This window comes from Misgurnus anguillicaudatus, chromosome 22, assembly GCF_027580225.2.
Source record: "Misgurnus anguillicaudatus chromosome 22, ASM2758022v2, whole genome shotgun sequence".
Taxonomy (NCBI): Eukaryota; Metazoa; Chordata; class Actinopteri; order Cypriniformes; family Cobitidae; genus Misgurnus; species Misgurnus anguillicaudatus.
In genome coordinates this window covers 39,568,464-39,586,776 of record NC_073358.2, presented here as the reverse complement: position 1 = coordinate 39,586,776, position 18,313 = coordinate 39,568,464, and the positions used below count along the sequence as shown (strand labels likewise).

At 37.6% G+C, this 18,313-nt stretch overlaps 2 protein-coding genes across 2 annotated transcripts in view; both read left to right on the top strand.

Moving 5' to 3' along the window:
* The window catches only part of LOC141358849 (uncharacterized), a 365,540-nt gene that overhangs the window by 135,055 nt on the left and 212,172 nt on the right, over positions 1-18,313 (top strand). The gene's annotated exons all lie outside the window — the stretch shown is intronic.
* LOC141358761 (uncharacterized) overlaps positions 1-18,313 on the top strand; it is a 145,340-nt gene that overhangs the window by 894 nt on the left and 126,133 nt on the right. The window contains exons 2-7 of the mRNA XM_073860329.1: positions 65-258; positions 373-409; positions 4,805-5,002; positions 6,076-6,275; positions 6,395-6,425; positions 7,162-7,202. Of these exons, the coding sequence (XP_073716430.1) occupies positions 65-258; positions 373-409; positions 4,805-5,002; positions 6,076-6,275; positions 6,395-6,425; positions 7,162-7,202 (701 nt within the window). The remainder of the gene's footprint in view (positions 1-64; positions 259-372; positions 410-4,804; positions 5,003-6,075; positions 6,276-6,394; positions 6,426-7,161; positions 7,203-18,313) is intronic.

Here is an 18,313-nt window from a genome sequence, read left to right as displayed (position 1 = left end):
TAATAAATAAACATTTATAAAGCTTTAGACAAATTTCTCTTTAATTTTCTGTTTCTTTGAACAGCATCTAAGCTGAATGTTCTTGTGGTGCTACATCAAACGTTTGACCCAGAGAAAACTGTACCAGACAGCAGCAGATGTGTTAACAGGACGGATATACTGACAGTGGACTGTCTGTACTATGAGGATACAGGATTACTGGAGTGTCAAAGGAATCATGATGCTATGGACAAAGTTGTGAACTGGTTAAAAGGGCAGGTATTTAACAAGATGCTCCTTAAATATTGTGACTAAAATGTGAACAATTTATAAATGCATAATTTAAAAACAAGTGTTTACTTATTAGCTTCAACTTCCAATTATTCTCCGCAGGGGGAGAAAATGGGAGTTAATGTGTCTCTACGTCAAAGTAGGTCAAAATACATTTTTCTTTGAACTATATGATTTAATCTCAAAGACATGAAAATATTTATTAATCAGTATAAATGGTAGTCAGTGTGTCCGCAGGTGTATTTCAGTAAGTGAAAACTGTCCAAACAAACACAACTAACAAAAGGATCAAAACACAAAAGTCAATTTTAAGGGAAGATGGAAGAGAACGACAAGTGGCCACGCCCTTAATTATGCAGTACTAATATAATTTAAACCGATGAGTTCCATAAAAAATCACCCCCTCACAGCTGTCATGAAGGGCAAAATTAGCTATATAGACCAAAACCCTTTTTTTAACAGGCTGTAAACATTTATTTCTGCTGTAAAGTTGGGCATTTTAACATGGGGGGGGGGTCTATGGGATTGACCCCTGTTTGGAGCCAGTCCCTAGTGGCCAGGCAATGAATTGCAGTTTGTCACTTCCGTGTTGGCTTTACGACAGAGGATGCCCCTTTGTATAACCCAGAAATATTAGCAAAAATACAAAGAAATTATAGAATCCAAGTCTAAAATCTGTAGTCTTTGATCACTAGTTTGTCATGTTCAGCAAGTGTGTGTTCATCATGTGAAATATTGATGCTTTCTTGCACTGTACATTTAGTTGCTCTCAGAAAACAAATGATTCTGTGTTTCTATAAGAAAATTCAGAAATTTTCAGTCGCTGTCCTGCTGTGTCACCCATAAACAGTTTATTGGATGTATGTGTATTGCCGAGGTTACATGCCTGGCCTGAAGTTACATTCCAGGCTGTGATTTGGTTATTGGTCTGATTAATGCCTACACTGACATCTGGAACAAATAACTTTAAAAAAAAAAAATTGGTTTCCTAAAGACGAGACGAGACAGCAAGCATGGATTTGCATGGGATGTGCAAAGAAGGGTTTGACAGCCAGGCAGTTCACGAAATCTGTAGCTAAATTTCACCATTCAACTCTAGCTCTGTGTAATAGTTTATGCACTTTAGCTATGATTTAAACTTATTTATTTAGCTTGTTATAAGAACATTTACATTAGCTTTAGGCATTTAGCAGACACTTTTATCAAAAGTGACTCAGAAAGATTGGAAAAACAATAACGCATTTGTCATTTAGGGATACAATAATACAAGAAGGGCTAATACCAAGTTACAGGTTTTCACTATTCCAAAACAAAACGAGTTGAAAGAGAAAGAGAGACACAGAGAGTTGTTATTTATTTAATAAAGGTAGAAAAAGTGGAAATGCAGTTAATATCTATTTGTCAAGTATTTTGAAAGAAATTTTCTAGTTTAGTTTTTTTTTTTTTTGAATGTTTCAAGAGATGTGGCTGAACAGAATGCTATAGGAAGATAACTCCACCAGCATGGAGAAGTTCAGGAAAATGAGCGGGAACCTGATTTAAAGAGAAATAAGTAAGGGATAATGTACAGTTTTATTGCCCATTCTGTACATTCTGATAATGTACAGTTTTATTGCCCATTCTGTATTTTTTTGTGTGTTGGCTTCATAGCTGTCATCAAGTTTTGTCAAGTTCAGTCTTTGTAAGCTCTCTGTGTCTTGTTGTTGTTTGTTCTTCGTAGTTCAATTTTCGTTTTTTTGTCTTAATTGGGGAGCCATTTGAATCGTCCAAATCTATCCACTGTTCAAACATTTTTTTTACCGTACATGTTAAAATTAATGTTGAAATTTTCCATTGTTAATTGTGGTTGTCCAGTGTTTGTCACAAGATGGCACCAAACGGTAATCTTTGTTAGCGCGGAGGGATTTTAAACATACAAGTAGTACCGGCTATGCGTTATTACTTTGGAGCGGTCATTATTTGAAAAGAACGAACCTGCAAATGTCTCAACTGACCAATCAGAATCAAGCATTCCAGAGAGCAGTGTAATAATAGGAAATAATCACCTGTAGACTCTGTTGTTATTGATTGTTTGCGGAAGTTTGTCAGAAGTTAAGTTTTGGCCACAAAAGCTTTTTCTTTATGTTGTTGCTGCTGAAACTGTAGCTACAACAGACATCAAAACAAGAATTGGGAGCATAGAACTCGATAACCCAGTAGGCCCTAAGTGTGAGAACATAAACCAGCACAGCCACAACTTGCACCACACACGTATTCTTGTTTTCTTTATATGTCAAGACAAATCATTATCAAAATCATCACTATTGTTTTGTTTTGCTGACCATAGTTTCAGTTTAATGTGGCTAGCCATCACTGATTGATGATGTAAAGCTCTGGACAAGTTTGCTTGCGTCTAGTTTTTAAAAAGTTTTTAATGTTGTATAGTCTGAGACTGATGAAAGCTAAGATCATACAGTGTGACATGGCCTTTACCAATAATGGGGAATACTGTTGACTTCACAGTTGTCTAAAAGACGACCATTGACACCATGCACAAGGAGGGCACGACACAAAAGGTCATTGTAAAAGAGACTGGCTAACTATGATAAATTGACAACTGACAAAGTGGCTAAAAGCTTAATGTGAACTAGGCAAACATACTATGTTCAGGGGGAAAAAGCAGGTAAGCTATTGGCCTGGAGAATAAAGAAAATGCAATCTGAAAGAACAATTAACTCTATAAAGCTGAACTCCGTTAATCTAACTATGGACCCAATAGAGATAAATAATCATTTTAGAGACTTTTATCATCAGTTATACAAATCAGAATATAAAGCAAATAATAAAACAGTTCAGAATTTTTTTTTAAATCAGCTGCAATTTTAGACTATATCAGAAAATAAGAAAATAGTATTAGATGGTACATTAACAATAGATCTTAGTGGAGCCATAGGATATATTAACAGTGGTAAAGCCACTGTTAATAGGGCCAGATGGGATTCCAATAGAATTCTATAAAACATTTAAAAGACCATTAGTTGACACGTTTGAAGAATCATTTATTACTGGAAGGCTCCCAGATTTATTAAGACTGTCTATAAATAACTATAATATTAAAATCAAATAAACCCCCAACTGAATGCTCATCATACAGACCAATTAGTTTAATGGGATGTGATACAAAAATACTCTGTAAAGCACTTGCTAGAAAATTAGACAAATACCTTCTCCAATTAATTAATGACGATCAAGGCTTTGTACAAAAAAGACACTGCAATATTATCAATAGAGGCATGCCATGCATTTGATAGAATTGAATGGGACTATCTCTTCGATGTTTTTCCAAGATTTGGATTAGGTGAAACTTTTCTGAAGTGGATTCAACTGTTATATACGGACCCAGAAGTTGAGATACTAACGAATAACACCATCTCAAGATCATTTAGTTTACAGCGATCCACACGTCAGGGGTGTCCTCTGTCACCGCTGTTGTTCGTATTGGCAATTGAACCCCAAGCTATGGCAGTGAGAGCACATTCTGGAAGGAGGTTTTAAAATGTATGTCAAATATGTTTACCATTAAATTTCCTATTAATGTAAAACTTTGCATTCTTGGAATATATCCAATGGACATCATACAAACACAAGACAGATTTAACTAATAGGCTTTGGTCTGCTTCAAACCAGAAGAGCTATTGCACTATGCTGGAAGAGTATGGATGCTCCATCCATGAAAATGTGGATTAAGGAGATATCAAACTGTATCGGACTGGAAAGGCTAACATATATCACTAATTTTAAGAGTAAAGATTTTGTTCGGCTGTGGGAGCAATACATAAATATATTGTAAACTGGGATTGCAGACTTTACAGAAAAAGAATTTGAAAACATTGTCTGTAACAAATTCATATATTATTATTATTATTTTTTTGTTATTTATAAATATTATTTTCTTTACCTTTAAGAAGCGTTAATTGAAGATTATTGTATATGTGAAAATGTGTAAGCATGTGTGCTTGTTCTGTGGTTATAAAATGAGAAAATGAAAATAAACATATTGGGGAAAAAAACTGATCACATGGTGACAATGATATGATTGATGTGAGGTGCAGATAAGGAATTAAAATCCTATCACGCATTCAGTTATCCTCCCCATCACAGAGCACAACCGTTCCATATCCATTATATAGTGCTCTATATTGGGTGTCGGCCATTTTGTTGTGGTGTCCGAAACCTGGGTGAACAACTTTATTCCCGTTCACTACTTTTTACCCAAAATGGACTCTGATTTTGAGGGTACATTCAATGTACACTCGCTCACTCATATACACTTTTGTTACTTCTTCTTGTCAGTTTTTTTAAAATAAACAAATAAAAATTATTGTGATATATTTTATTTAAAATGATAAGCAATTTTCTGTCCAATATTTACCCATTATGGGTAAAAAAATAACCCAGCTATTTTTAAAGTGTAGAGAAACAACACTGCACTTTTTAGAGTGTATTTTCATATGATCATGTAAGTATTATTAAACTTAAATTATTTATTTTCCAGGAGGACTCTGGTACATTTCAGCTGGAAAAACAATCAACTCTGACAAGAAATTTATTGAAACACTGAAGAAAGCAATTCCGAATATGAAGGATGCTTCTACAGTTGATGAAAGTGACATAGTTGTGGTCTTCTGTCCTATTGTTTCTCGAGCTGGAACTGATATTGAAGCTGCACTAAAACAATTTGCTGACTTTACAGGTTGTTGATTATCATCATATTATTTTATAATTTTACAGATATTTTGGATATACAGTGATGTGAAAAAGTTTACATTTAATACATTGAAATATTAATCAAAGATAACAAAAGGAAACACAACATGCCGTTTTTAAATTAACAAAATCCAAACCCACATGGCCCTGTGTGAAGTGCTTGACCAAAAAATTCTCAAAAGCTACACATCATGTTGAGATCCAAAGATATTCAGGAACAAAACAGAAAGTAATTGATATCTATTAGTCTTGAAAAGGTTATAAAGCCAAAGATTTGGGACTCCAGCGAGCCACAGTGAGAGCATTATCCACAAATGGCGAAAACATGGAACAGTGGTGAACCTTCCCAGGGGTGGCTGGCCAACCAAAATTACTCCAAGAGCACAGCGACGACTCATCCAAGAGGTCACAAAAGACCCCACAACAACAATCAGTGCTCATTACTCCACCATAAGAAAGATACTGAGCAAATATTGCCTGCGTGGAAGAGTTCCAATACGAAAACCGCTGTTGAGCAAAAGCACATAAAGGCTTGTCTGAGTATTGCCAGGAAACACCTGATGATCCCCAAGACTTTTGGGAAAATACTCTGTGGACTGACGAGACAAATGTTGAACCTTTTGAAGGGTGCGTGTCCCATTACGTCTGGTGTAAAAGTAACGTCACATTTCATTAAAAGAACATCATAACAACAGTAAATATGGTAGTGGTCGTGTAATGGTCTGGGGCTGTTATGCTGCTTCAGGACCTGAATGACTTGCTGTGATGGAACCACGAATTCTGCTTTCTACCAAAAAATCCTGAAGGACAATGTCCAGCCATCGCTTTGAGACCTTAAACTGAAGTGAATTTGGGTTCTGCAGCAGGACAATGATCCAAAACACACTAGCAAGCCCATCAGTTAAATTTGTTTGATGATCTGAAACATTAAAGTGTGACAAACATGCAAAAAATAAAAATAAATCAGGAAGGGGCAACACTTTTTCACACCACTGTAGATGATACATTTATAGGGTATTTAGACAAAGTTCTCATTAATGTTTATGTTTCTTTGAACAGCTTCAGAAAAGAAGCTAAAAGTTCTTGTGGTGCTGCATCACACGTTTGACAAAGAAAAAACTGTACCAGAGAGCAGCAGATGTGTTAACAGGACGGATATACTGACAGTGGACTGTCTGTTCTATGAAGACACAGGATTACTGGAGTGTCAGAAGAATCAAGACGCTATGGACAAAGTTGTAAACTGGTTAAAAGACCAGGTATGTAAAAGATGTGCTATACATGTTGAAGACTAAAATGTATACAAATTCTAAATGCATTATTTATAAAACAAGTCATTGTTTACTTAGTAAGTTTATGTTGTCATTTTTCTAAACAGGGGGCAAAAAGGAGAGTATTTCAAAAGCAAAGTAGGTTTTTAAGTCATTTTGTTTTAATTGTTTAACCCTGAATGATTTTGGTTTGGGCCAGATTTACTAAACTGGGCAAATTGGCATGAGACACAATTCTAAAAAAGTGCAAAAGGGAGTGATAATATCTGTTGGTTATTTACTAAAAAGGCGCAAATTGAATAACACAGGCGCAACAGCTGATTTCCATAATGACCAACACAATCTACTTAGAGCCGCGCAAATTAGTTCAGGGTTGCAAATAAGCAGAGAGGGGTGCTTGAGTTCATCAGCACGGACATTACAGCTAACGAAGCCATAAGACACGTGAAAAAGTGAAGGTTTACAACAAGTTTTGAAACACCTGGTATTGTGTGATTTCTCCTGTAAAAAAAAAACTGTATTATCACACATGCAAACATTAGTAAGTCGCATTGCGTGAATTATTTAAATAATCTCTAATCAATTTAAAAATGCATATGCAATATGGTTAGTCGGAAAAATAACCTGAGCACATTTTTATAGCGCTAATTATCCACTGCGCGTCTTTAGTAAATCCAGACAGTTGTTATTTTACGCCAAAATCATGGTTTGCACTGGCACAAGCTGTTAGTAAATCTGGCCTTTAATGTCAGTAATTTAACTTCTTGTTCTTTAATGTAAATAATAGTTAACTAATAATGTTTTTTCACTATATCACCTACACTAATGGTCAGTAACACACTTTAAAATTTTTAACTGTTTTTATTTAAAACAGAAAAATCAACTTTCAGCTTTTCACGTGATGGTGGGTCAAAGGTAAAAACAGACTTCTGCTTAATACTAAAATGTTTTATGTCTAGATGGTGCATGACATGTCCCACAGTGAGATCTTCCTATCGTCAGCCTGTTAGATCACAGATACACAATAGTAGCTATCCGTGCACATCATTGATGGCCAGACGTTGTGAAATTTCTTGCGTGCCAGGCAGTGATAACAACTTACTCAGGGGTTTTAAACCTGCAATTAACAACCTCTTTAGTGCAAGGAAATGTCAGAGCCGCGTATATCAAGCTGTCTGCCGCAAGAAGATCCTAATCCGAGGAAAAGCATGCAATGGGCGTTTGTGTTGCAAGTGCGGGTTATGCAGGAATTTTAATGGGAAACTATGATGATAATAATAGCATAATAATAATGATTTAAAGGTGCCTATAGAATGTACAGAAAAATGTAAAACAAAAAATGTCTGTACATGGTAATAACATATCATGAGCTTAAAACACTATTTTTCCTCCTAAACGTTGTGCATGCAAAAGAAACTAAGCCCCCTACATTAAATTACAACAGTTAAAAAGTGTCCAAAACCCTACTAAAAACCAGAATGGAAAACCAGTTTAGGCTGGTTCTAACTGGTCTTTTCTCAGTAGGAGGATTCCTTATAAATATAGCTTTCTCAACTACACTGGGTTCCAGTTCATTCACGCATTGATTTTAAAGTTCTCATTTTAACTTCTAAAGCTGTACATGGGTTGGCCCCAGATTATATTTGTAATTTGGTTACAGTATCTATACCAACCCGGTCTCTCCACTCTGCGTGTTCTTTTACTTTACATCAGCCTCGCTACAAACTCAAAACTATGGGTGGGAGGTCGTTTTCTTGTGTTCCACCTAAGTTGTGGAATTCTTTGCCTTTTTCTATTAGGAATGCTCCATCTTTTGATTGTTTTAAGAAGTTACTTAGAACACATCTTTTTGTCACGGAGTGACTTTTCAGGGCGGAACCAAAAATGAGAGAAGAGGTTCCGCCCGGATTGAATTCTACAAACACTGTCACTTCCGGGTATCACCGGGAACCCCCAAATCAAGCGAAATTAACCGCAGCTGTGTAAACGACGTGGCAATTGTTGAGTGGGTGGTTCATACGAGTGAAAGAAGTATAAAAGGAGCATTGGAAACACAGGAGGAGGTGCGCTGTTGTGTTGTTGTGTTGGGAAGGAACGCTGCGAGTGAAGCAAAAGCCCTGGAATACGAGTGTGGGGAAAACACATGCTGAAACCGATGTGGATTCGCTATGCGAATTAACAGAGAGGAGAACGAAGATCATAAAGAGGGGTGAGAAAAGCAACATTGGAGAAAGTTGATACTTACCAAGTGTGTGTGCTTCATTGAAGGTCTGGGCGAAGTAAACATTGCTGCTGGGCATCCTGTGGGTTATCTAAGGAGAGAGGAACGGAAAGGAAAAACAGTTAATGACACAGAGATCGTGAGTACCAAGTAAAAAACATCTTTGTGACAGATATAAGTAATAGTATTGGAGTGTTATCTGCTGTTTAGGGGCCCCACCGTGTGTGTTGGGATGGGTGGGCAAGCCGAAGTCTTGGAGGCCGAGCTGGCATTGTGTTGCGGAGCTACCACAACTGGGTAGGACATTGCTCGGTTCAGCGAACTCAAGTCTCCCTCAGGCCGGATCCCGGCCAGGTGAAGAGTACGGACCTTATTAATCACTGAAGTGTGTGTCGTGCAGTGTGTGAGTCTGTCTTGACGTGAGTGCACCTGAAGCTTGCATTGTTGTGCCGTGTACTCACCCCAGGTTAGGAGGGTCTCTGTGGAAACGAGCGTGAGCTACTGAGACGGTGGACACCAACTTTCCAACTACACGATACAACCCCAGCCCAGAGGAAGTGGATTGCATACGTCGAGTGAGGTACTGTGAGAACATTGTGGGAGGAATCATAACGTCAGAGGGGACGTTGGGAGTGCTGTATGAAAACTGATTGCTGCCTGCACCTTGGGTGTGGCAGTGTGTGTTTGAGCTGTTTACCCCATTGTCTAGATCTTCGCCTGTTCACAGGAGGAAGGGAATAGGACGTGTTAGTCCAGGAGGACGGACATACGGTAGCTGCTCCACCTGAATTCAGTCACCGAGGTGCCATTGGCCACCTTTGGCCCTACAAGCCACAGCCGGACGCTGGTAAAAGCTCTCCCTCTTCTCGCCCTTGAACGAAGCCAAGAGGTGACATTTAGTTTTGTTCCCACTGTTGTCGATACCTACTCACACGTCGAGCTAAAGCTAAACCCACCCTGTGAAACTTGTAAGCCCAGAGAAAGACTCTGTGAATGTGTGAAACTCACTTTACATCGAGCTAAAGCTATACCCACCCTGTGAAACTCGTAAGCCCAGAGAAAGACCCTGTGAATGTGTTGATACTCACCTTACATCGAGCTAAAGCTAAACCCCCCTGTGAAACTCGTAAGCCCAGAGAAAGAGCCTGTGAATGTGTGATACTTACCTTACGTCGAGCTAAAGCTAAACACACCCTGTGAAACTCGTAAGCCCAGATAAAAAGACCCTATGAATGTGTTGATACTTACCTTACGTGTAGCTAAAGCTAAACCCACCCTGTGAAACTCGTAAGCCCAGAGCAGGACCCTGTGAATGTGTGATACTTACCTTACGTCGAGCTAAAGCTAAACCCACCCTGTGAAACTCGTAAGCCCAGAGAAAAAGACCCTATGAATGTGTTGATACTTACCTTACATCGAGCTAAAGCTATACCCACCCTGTGGAACTTGTAAGCCCAGAGAAAGACCCTGTGAATGTGTGATACTTACCTTACATCGAGCTAAAGCTATACCCACCCTGTGAAACTCGTAAGCCCAGAGAAAGAGCCTGTGAATGTGTTGATGCTTACCTGCCCTTTGAGCCCAGGTTAAACCTACCTTGTGTGCCTTGTAGTCCGGGGTGAAGAGCCATAAGGCCAGTCGTGATCCACCTACTAAGCTGACTCACCTCTGCCATTTACTTGCACTCACAGGAACTGTTGGAGTAAAGGAACCGGGCCCGAGAAGAGACGTTGTCGTCAGGTCCAGGTAGTTGGTCTCTGTCTTCCCTCATACTCACTGTGTGTTTTAATCTGCCTTCAGGAGAAGAGAAGGGCGCCACGGGAACAACAGCAACGCAGGAGGTGGACCTAGAGACGAAGGAGCTCCGTCCTGTCCTTTCCCTGCTGACTCTTACCTGTGTCGGCTGGACCCCCCCCCCCTCCATTCTCTGGTCCCCCATCTTCTCCTGGAAGAAGGAGAGAAATATTTTAGATTCCCTTTCCCCATTCCCCAACCAGTGTTGTTTTTGGCAGCCCTTTTAGTTTTCGTTTTAGTCTTAGTCTTTTGGACGAAAATGCTTTTAGTTTTAGTCACATTTTAGTCACTTGTAAAATTTATAGTTTTAGTCAAGTTTTAGTCGACGAAGGGTTAAAAAGTGTGGTGTATTTAATACAATTAAAATGTGCATTAAGGGTGTCCCTGAGGGCTTGCCGTTGTTTTAGTCGGTGTGCCCTCTGCACATGTCATAAGAAAAAGTTATGAATAAAAAAGTTGAGCCTAATATACCCTCATGTTGAGTTTGTGTGTTACGCTGAGACCTCGCTTCTAAAGTTGAGAAACGCGTGCCTTGCCTTATTTAAATACACCACAAAAAGTATTGGAAAAGGGCTTAGGTTTGACAAGTAGATACATGTAGAAATGTGTCACAAGCTGATTGTCGAGTAAAATTGAATGTATATGATATGTTAACAGCGTGACTTGTTAGTTACTTTTGAAAAAATATCAGCATGATGAGCCTTCAGGAGCAGCTTGAGGTTGGTGGTATTCTTCCCACCTAGTTTGTGGCCACATTTACCATCGTGTCCCAATATGCATTCCGTTTTTCTGTCTGATGGATTATACTGAAAGTATGTCCATAAATCATCTCGTCGTTTCCGTTTATTGGCGTCACCACTACAGTCCTTCGAACTCGCCACAGCCGCAGGTGTGTTGTTGTTGTTGTTTGAAATCTGGTGCGCGTGCGCGGCATGGTGGCAGCCGGGTGGTGGGCGTGAGCGTGAGTGAGACTGTGTTGACCCAAAACAAGGATAGAAAGCGGCAGCATTGCTGATACTTTTTAACTAAAAACAGACAGATTTCACGCAAAATAGGCAGAAATGACATGCATTATGAACGTCAGACTTATAATCATTTTCGTTCCGTCTCGTTTCGTCAACGAAAACTCGAAAGCGTCACGTCATGTTTTCGTCAACTTAGAGACATTTTTAGCTAGTCATCGTCGCGTTAGCGTCATAAAAAATATGTGCGTCGACGAAATCATTTCGTTATCGTCATCGTTGACGAAAACAACACTGTCCCCAACTCATTTTAAATAATTTAATAAAGATTGTTACTGTTATATTTTACTTTTCTCTCTCGTGTGTCTGGTCATTGGGGTGCTTTTGGGACCTCCTCAAGGTGGAACCTAGGGAGGGGCGTGACTCACAAAGTCTGTGGTCCGCTCCGACCTGTGACATTTTTAATGAATCTTTCTAATTATAATTTTATAGTTGTTGTTGCCATTGTTTATTGTGTTTTAATTATGGGGTAGTGTTGTTTCATTTATTGTTGTTTTATTGCTGTAGCGCCTTAAAGGGATAGTTCGGCCAAAAACGATATTAAACCCATGATTTACTCACCCCCAAGCTGTCCGAGTTGCATATGTCCATCGTTTTTCAGACAAACACATTTTCGGATATTTTAGAAAATATTTTAGATATTTCTGTTCATTAAATGTTATGTTACGGGGTCCAGCAATAGTCCACGACCTTCAAGTCCAAAAAATTGCGTCCATCCTTCACAAATTAAATCCAAACGGCTCCAGGATGATAAACAAAGGTCTTCTGTGGGTAATCCGTGCGGTGTTTTTGTAGAAATATCCATATTTAAAATGTTATTAACTTTATAAACTAGCTTCCGGTAGCGCCGCCATCTTAGACTCAGGAGAGAGGATTAGCGTAGTGTACGCACTTTTCTTAGTGACGTATGACAAATTCGGAGGGCGGGGGCACCGAGCAGCAGCAGAGAAACTCTGTACGCTGCGTAAGCTCTCATCCTGAATGCGCATCACTCCAAAATGGCGGCGCTACCGGAAGCTAGTTTATAAAGTTAATAACATTTTAAATATGGATATTTCTACAAAAACACCGCACGGATTACCCACAGAAGACCTTTGTTTATCATCCTGGAGCCGTTTGGATTTAATTTGTGAAGGATGGACGCACTTTTTTGGACTTGAAGGTCGTGGACTATTGCTGGACCCCGTAACATAACATTTAATGAACAGAAATATCTAAAATATTTTCTAAAATATCCGAAAATGTGTTTGTCTGAAAAACGATGGACATATGCAACTCGGACAGCTTGGGGGTGAGTAAATCATGGGTTTAATATCGTTTTTGGCCGAACTATCCCTTTAAGTGTAAGAAAGGTGAAATACAAATAAAATGTATTATTATTATTATTATTATTATTATTATTATTATTATTATTATTATTATTATTATTATTAAAGCGCCAATGAACCTGGCATGCAGGTATTTGCGTTTGCTGGTGCCACCCTGCTGCGCGATAACTTACCAGTTTTAGGTGCAATACCAAATCAGCTTTTTTGCTTTTTTGTACACGGCTTGCCTTATCCACAGCCAGCGGAGCTGCTGATGGAAACGAGTGGCGCGTGTTCCATGTTGTTCTCAGTCTCTTTCGGTCTTTCGCCAGATGCCATTGGGGTTGGCTGGTAATCTCGGATCCCTTCCATCCTTTGGGTAGGGTTGCGGAGCCCATGTTCGTCCCCGAGATGAAGGCCATGCTCGCTTGGGTTGCGGTCGACTTGGAGCAGACTCACCTCCATCCGAACTGTCCTGCCTCGATGATTGGTACTTCGGAGGTGCTTAGTCATCACAACCCTCACCCCCGTGCCCTTCTTCCCTGATGTGCATGATGAGTTTAAGCGATCATAAAAAAAACATTTTCCTCCCGAAACCGGCTGCATCAGCCAACACCCCTTACCTCTCTCGACGGTGGAGCTGCTAAGTGTTACACTGGTATGCCAACAGTGGAGGGCCTGGTTGCGATGCATCTGTGTTCAGCCGGTGTCGTTTCCTCCTGGAGGGACCAGCCGACCCTTCACTCACTGTCCTGCAAGCAGTAATCCGGTCTCACATCGGCTTCTGGGGAGGCAGCTTCAGCCCTGCACGCAATGGTGTTGCTGCAGGTTCACCAGGCTAATGCTTTGAGGGACCTGCACGAGGGAGGTCACGATCCGGCAGCTTTTACAGACCTTTGTGTGGCTACTGACTTGGTGCTCCATGCAACCAAAGTCACAGCACAAACCGTCAGACTTGCAATGTCCACCTTGGTGGTCCCGGAACCCCATCTATGGCTGTGCGTGTCTTTGCCGTTTGTAGTGCATTAAAACGTTGTTTTCAAGCCGCAACCGTGATTCATTCTGAAAATGAACAGTTTGTCTAGAGAGCTGTATACAAACTATGTATGACAACCACGAAGACATAATTACAGCGCGCAGTCGTCTGTCCATGGTGTCTGCTGTATTTTCCTTCTTTTTGTTTACTTCCGGGGTTCCGTTGTAATTTTGCGCACGTTGATTCTAGCCAATCGAGAAGCAGTTTAGGAAATACGTTCAAAAACATGTGGCCAATGAGTGATGTGGATCTTATGACATGACAGAATTTTGGTTTGTTTCAACTGGTGCGGATCAGAGCAATCAGTGTGATGTGAAAAGGATCCAAAACTGCACAAAAAGTTACAATGTATAATTTTTTGCTTTTGGTCCGGACCTACGGAGCCCGTAAGTACGGAGCCCGTAAGGGGACACTTTGGTGAATATTTTTAGACCACACTATTGCGTTCCCACGCAATACTTTTGCGTTCCCACGCAATACTTTTGCGTTCCCACGCAATACTTTTGCGTTCCCTCGCAATACTTTTTGCGTTCCCTCGCAATACTTTTGCGTTCCCTCGCAATACTTTTTGCGTTCCCTCGCAAAACTTTTGCGTTCCCCCGAGAAACCTTTTGCATTCGCTCGCAAAAAGAGACTACTGTTTTCGCGATAAAGCACAGCGCTTCACAGCGTCACCTGAGGAAGTTCATTAGGCATTGGCATCATTGATGCCCACTGTTTGAAGATATGATATATAACTACTGTTATTAAAGGATTATACAGTATTTCTTTGTATTTAAGTCCAAGTTCAAATGAACAGTGGCTTGTAAGACTAGTCTTGCATATTTAGTTCACTCCAAAATGGTCTAGTATTGTCATTTAACTTATGCTGCTTGACTTCTCAGCATAAAGATCATTATTAAATTCATATTAAATATTTCAAATTAAGAAATAGGCTACCCCATGCCATCTAATAAAGAAGTGGGTGCGTGCCGTGTCCCAGCACTACACCATATGGCATCATTGATGTCCGCTGTTAGTAGATAACTACTGTTATTAAATAATTATATTGTATTTCTTTGTATTTAAGTCCAAGTTCAAAATAAAACTCTATAAACCTCTCCATTGTGAAATGGTTTATATACATTCACAATGGAGCGGTTTATAGAGTTTTATTTTGAACTTGGACATAAATACAAAAAATACAATGTAATTATTTAATAACAAAGTTATATATCTACTAACAGCGGACATCAATGATGCCATATGGCCCGGCGTTGAATTGCCCCCTCAGATCTGATTTGTACCCCCTCTGTTTCATTTTTGTATTCATGGTTTAAATGTTCAACCTCTTGATTTAAATAATAATTTAACCTTATGCCCATATGGGATTTAAAATGTTCAGTGACATTACTGTCAGATTCAAACGTCTTTCGCGCAGAGCCAGACGGACGAGCTAAGCGCTGTCATATAGCAACATGCAGTGTTTTCAACCTCATAATGTTTATTTTAGATTTCAGACATTTAAATACACATAAGAACTGGTAAAACAATAGCCTACATTTAGTTTGTAAAATACACACTGATGTCTGTGGAAGCAGCAATACAAATCTATTGAAATAAGATAGTAATTTCCAAATAATAAATAAATATTATTTTCAAATAATAATAATTTGACGACGTATGTTATTCATATCAGACAAACACAGTGGAAGTATAAAGTTTACTTTATTGTTATAAAGGTTATAATGATACATGTTTGAAGGACGGGGTTGCGCACCTCCCTTGCGGGAAGTGGGTGTGCTTAAATGTGCTTTTATAGAGTGTACTTATTGCATAAATATAATGGACTTTAGTGCACTTAAGTGTGAATTAGATGCGGTATTTTCGGCGCACTGAATGCACATTAAGTGTAATTAATTTCAAATATATAATATATTAAGTTGAAATAAAATGTAATAAGTTGACTATAGGCCCGGCTGCAGGATGAAATGACTGAGGGGCAATTTGAAATTGTTGGGGGCTTAACTTATACCATCAATGAATAATACACATTGAGATCTCGCTTTGGAAGGACAGATTTTTTAAATGCAGCGCTCCATAAAACACTCAATATGCAACTGCACAGGTAACCAATAACTCACTAGCAACATTTAAACAGCGTAATAATCCATATTGTAGACGAGAGTATTAACGGCAATGGCAATATCCTCACAACATTATTATTGATCACAACTTTGACAAAAAATATTTTCAAAGGAACTGCATTCTTACAGTTATTCAAAGATGCACACATTATTTCGCATATGATTTGAATAATAGATGAGAGTATTCATATAACAGCAATGAACGTCTCATATGGCAATAAATATCCACATATTACTTAACACAACAGCATGATGAAATTAATAAACGGATAAGGAAGCAGGATTGACATGTAAATTGTATTATTATTACCGTAAAAACAGCAATATTACTGAAATAAACTCTGAGGTAAATGCGCAAAACACGTTAACCGCATTAACAAGTCTAAGCAATAAAAGTGGAAAAGACATTATTATCTCTTAAAACTTTATATGACAAAAATTATATTTAAAAGAAATGAAGAGTTTCGTTGCAAAACGAGATAACCACCGTTTTTTTAATTGTTCAGAAATCTCGTTTTTTGGTTGTACATTCCAATTAATTTCAATGCAACTGCAGTTGGTTTGTTTTGATTTAAACCTTCATAACTTAAAAAATACAGCTATGTAGCATCATAAAACAAAATAATAACATGATAACATAATAATAAACATGTTTTCACAAAAATGTAAAAAAATTGATTTTTCTCGTTTTGCAACGAAACTCTTCAAATGTATTCTTACAGTTATTTAAAGATGCACAAATAATTCCATATATTATTTCCTGTTTAAGAGCAGGTTCGTCGGCCTCGCTCTGTTATGTAATAGCTGCTTGCAGCCCTTGTGAAAAATTAGCGTGCTTAAGTGTATTGAAAGCGTACTTTTTGTGTGCTTAAAACAATAAGAGTATACTTTTTGAGAAGTGCACTTGCTGATAATATAATATAATTAAAATTAAAGACCACTTAATGTACTTAAATGGAATACACTTTAATGAGACTATTTATTAACACACTTAAGTGCACTTTTTACAACTGTAATAATATGTATTTAAGTTTAACTTAAAGAAAGTACACTTTCATGACAATATTTCTAAACACATTTAATAAATGATCATTAGACTGAAGTGACCTACCAAAGGATTTGTTAATTTAAAGATCATGCAGTTCTTTTTTGTTGTCTGTTAAAATTTAAAAAAAAAATAACTTTGAGTTTGTTTGTTTATTCTAAGGGATGCAATTATTCAATATTGATACTTGTTTGATTCTAATTTTACAATATTAAACTAAGAGGTTTTTTATTTTTTTATTTATTTGGACATATACAACTCATTATTCATTTATTAAATGTACTTTTGCAAAACAAAAAAAATCGATTCATAATTATTTGACTACCAAACTGTTTTATTGTCAGTGTAAGCATTGTGGTTTTTGTTTGTTTGTAATGCATTAAACTGAAATGAATACATATTTAATTAACTAGATTTGTTTTTCAGTATTTTGAGAAGTGCATACAAGTAGTTAAAGTACTTCCTGTAGAAAGATGCATTGAAATCGCTTTACTGCACTGAAATCACAGTTCAACTGATTGAATTTAATTTTATATTTTTGAATTTATTTGGCAAATTTGTATTTGAAACATTACATTTAATTAATAATTAACTGTACTGTTATATACTTTAACTTATTTTTAATTTCACATTAATTGCTTGACATCAGATTGAACAGTGCACTTTAACTATACTTTAAAAACACTAGAAGCAATTATGAAAGTAAATATAAAGTTGTATTAAAGACCCACATAAGTTGTTGCAAAAAAGCACTCTTAATGGCAACTTATTGGTTTTAATTTCAACTTAATATGTGATACATTTGAAATTAATTACACTTAATTTGTATTCATTTCGCTGAAAACATTTGATTTAATCCACACTTAAGTTTATTGTTAACCGACATTAAAGTGTATTTTAAGTCACATTAATTTCATGTCATTATATTGTGTAGTGCACTTTAAGTAGCCTATATTGTAAAAACACTAGAAGCAATTATGAAAGTAGATATAAAGTTGTAATAAAGTAACAATTAAGTTAACTCTTAATGGCAACTTATCACATTTTATTTCAACTTAATATATGATATATTTTAAATTAATTACATTTAATGTGCATTCAGTGCGCCGAAAAGATTGCATTTAATTCACACTTAACTGTATTAAAGTATATTATATTTATGTAATAAGTACACTTTGTAAAATTACATTTAAGCACGCTTACTCTTCGCAAGGGACGAGCGCATCCCCGTCCTTTCATTATAACCTTTATAACAACAAAGCAAACCCCACACTTCCACTGTGTTTGTCTGATACGTCCGCAAATTATTATTATTATTTGAAAATAATATTTATTTATTATTTGGAAATTACTATCTTATTTCAATAGATTTGTATTGCTGCTTCCACAGACATCAGTGTGTATTTTACAAACTAAATGTAGGCTATTGTTTTACCAGTTCTTATGTGTATTTAAATGTCTGAAATCCAAAACAA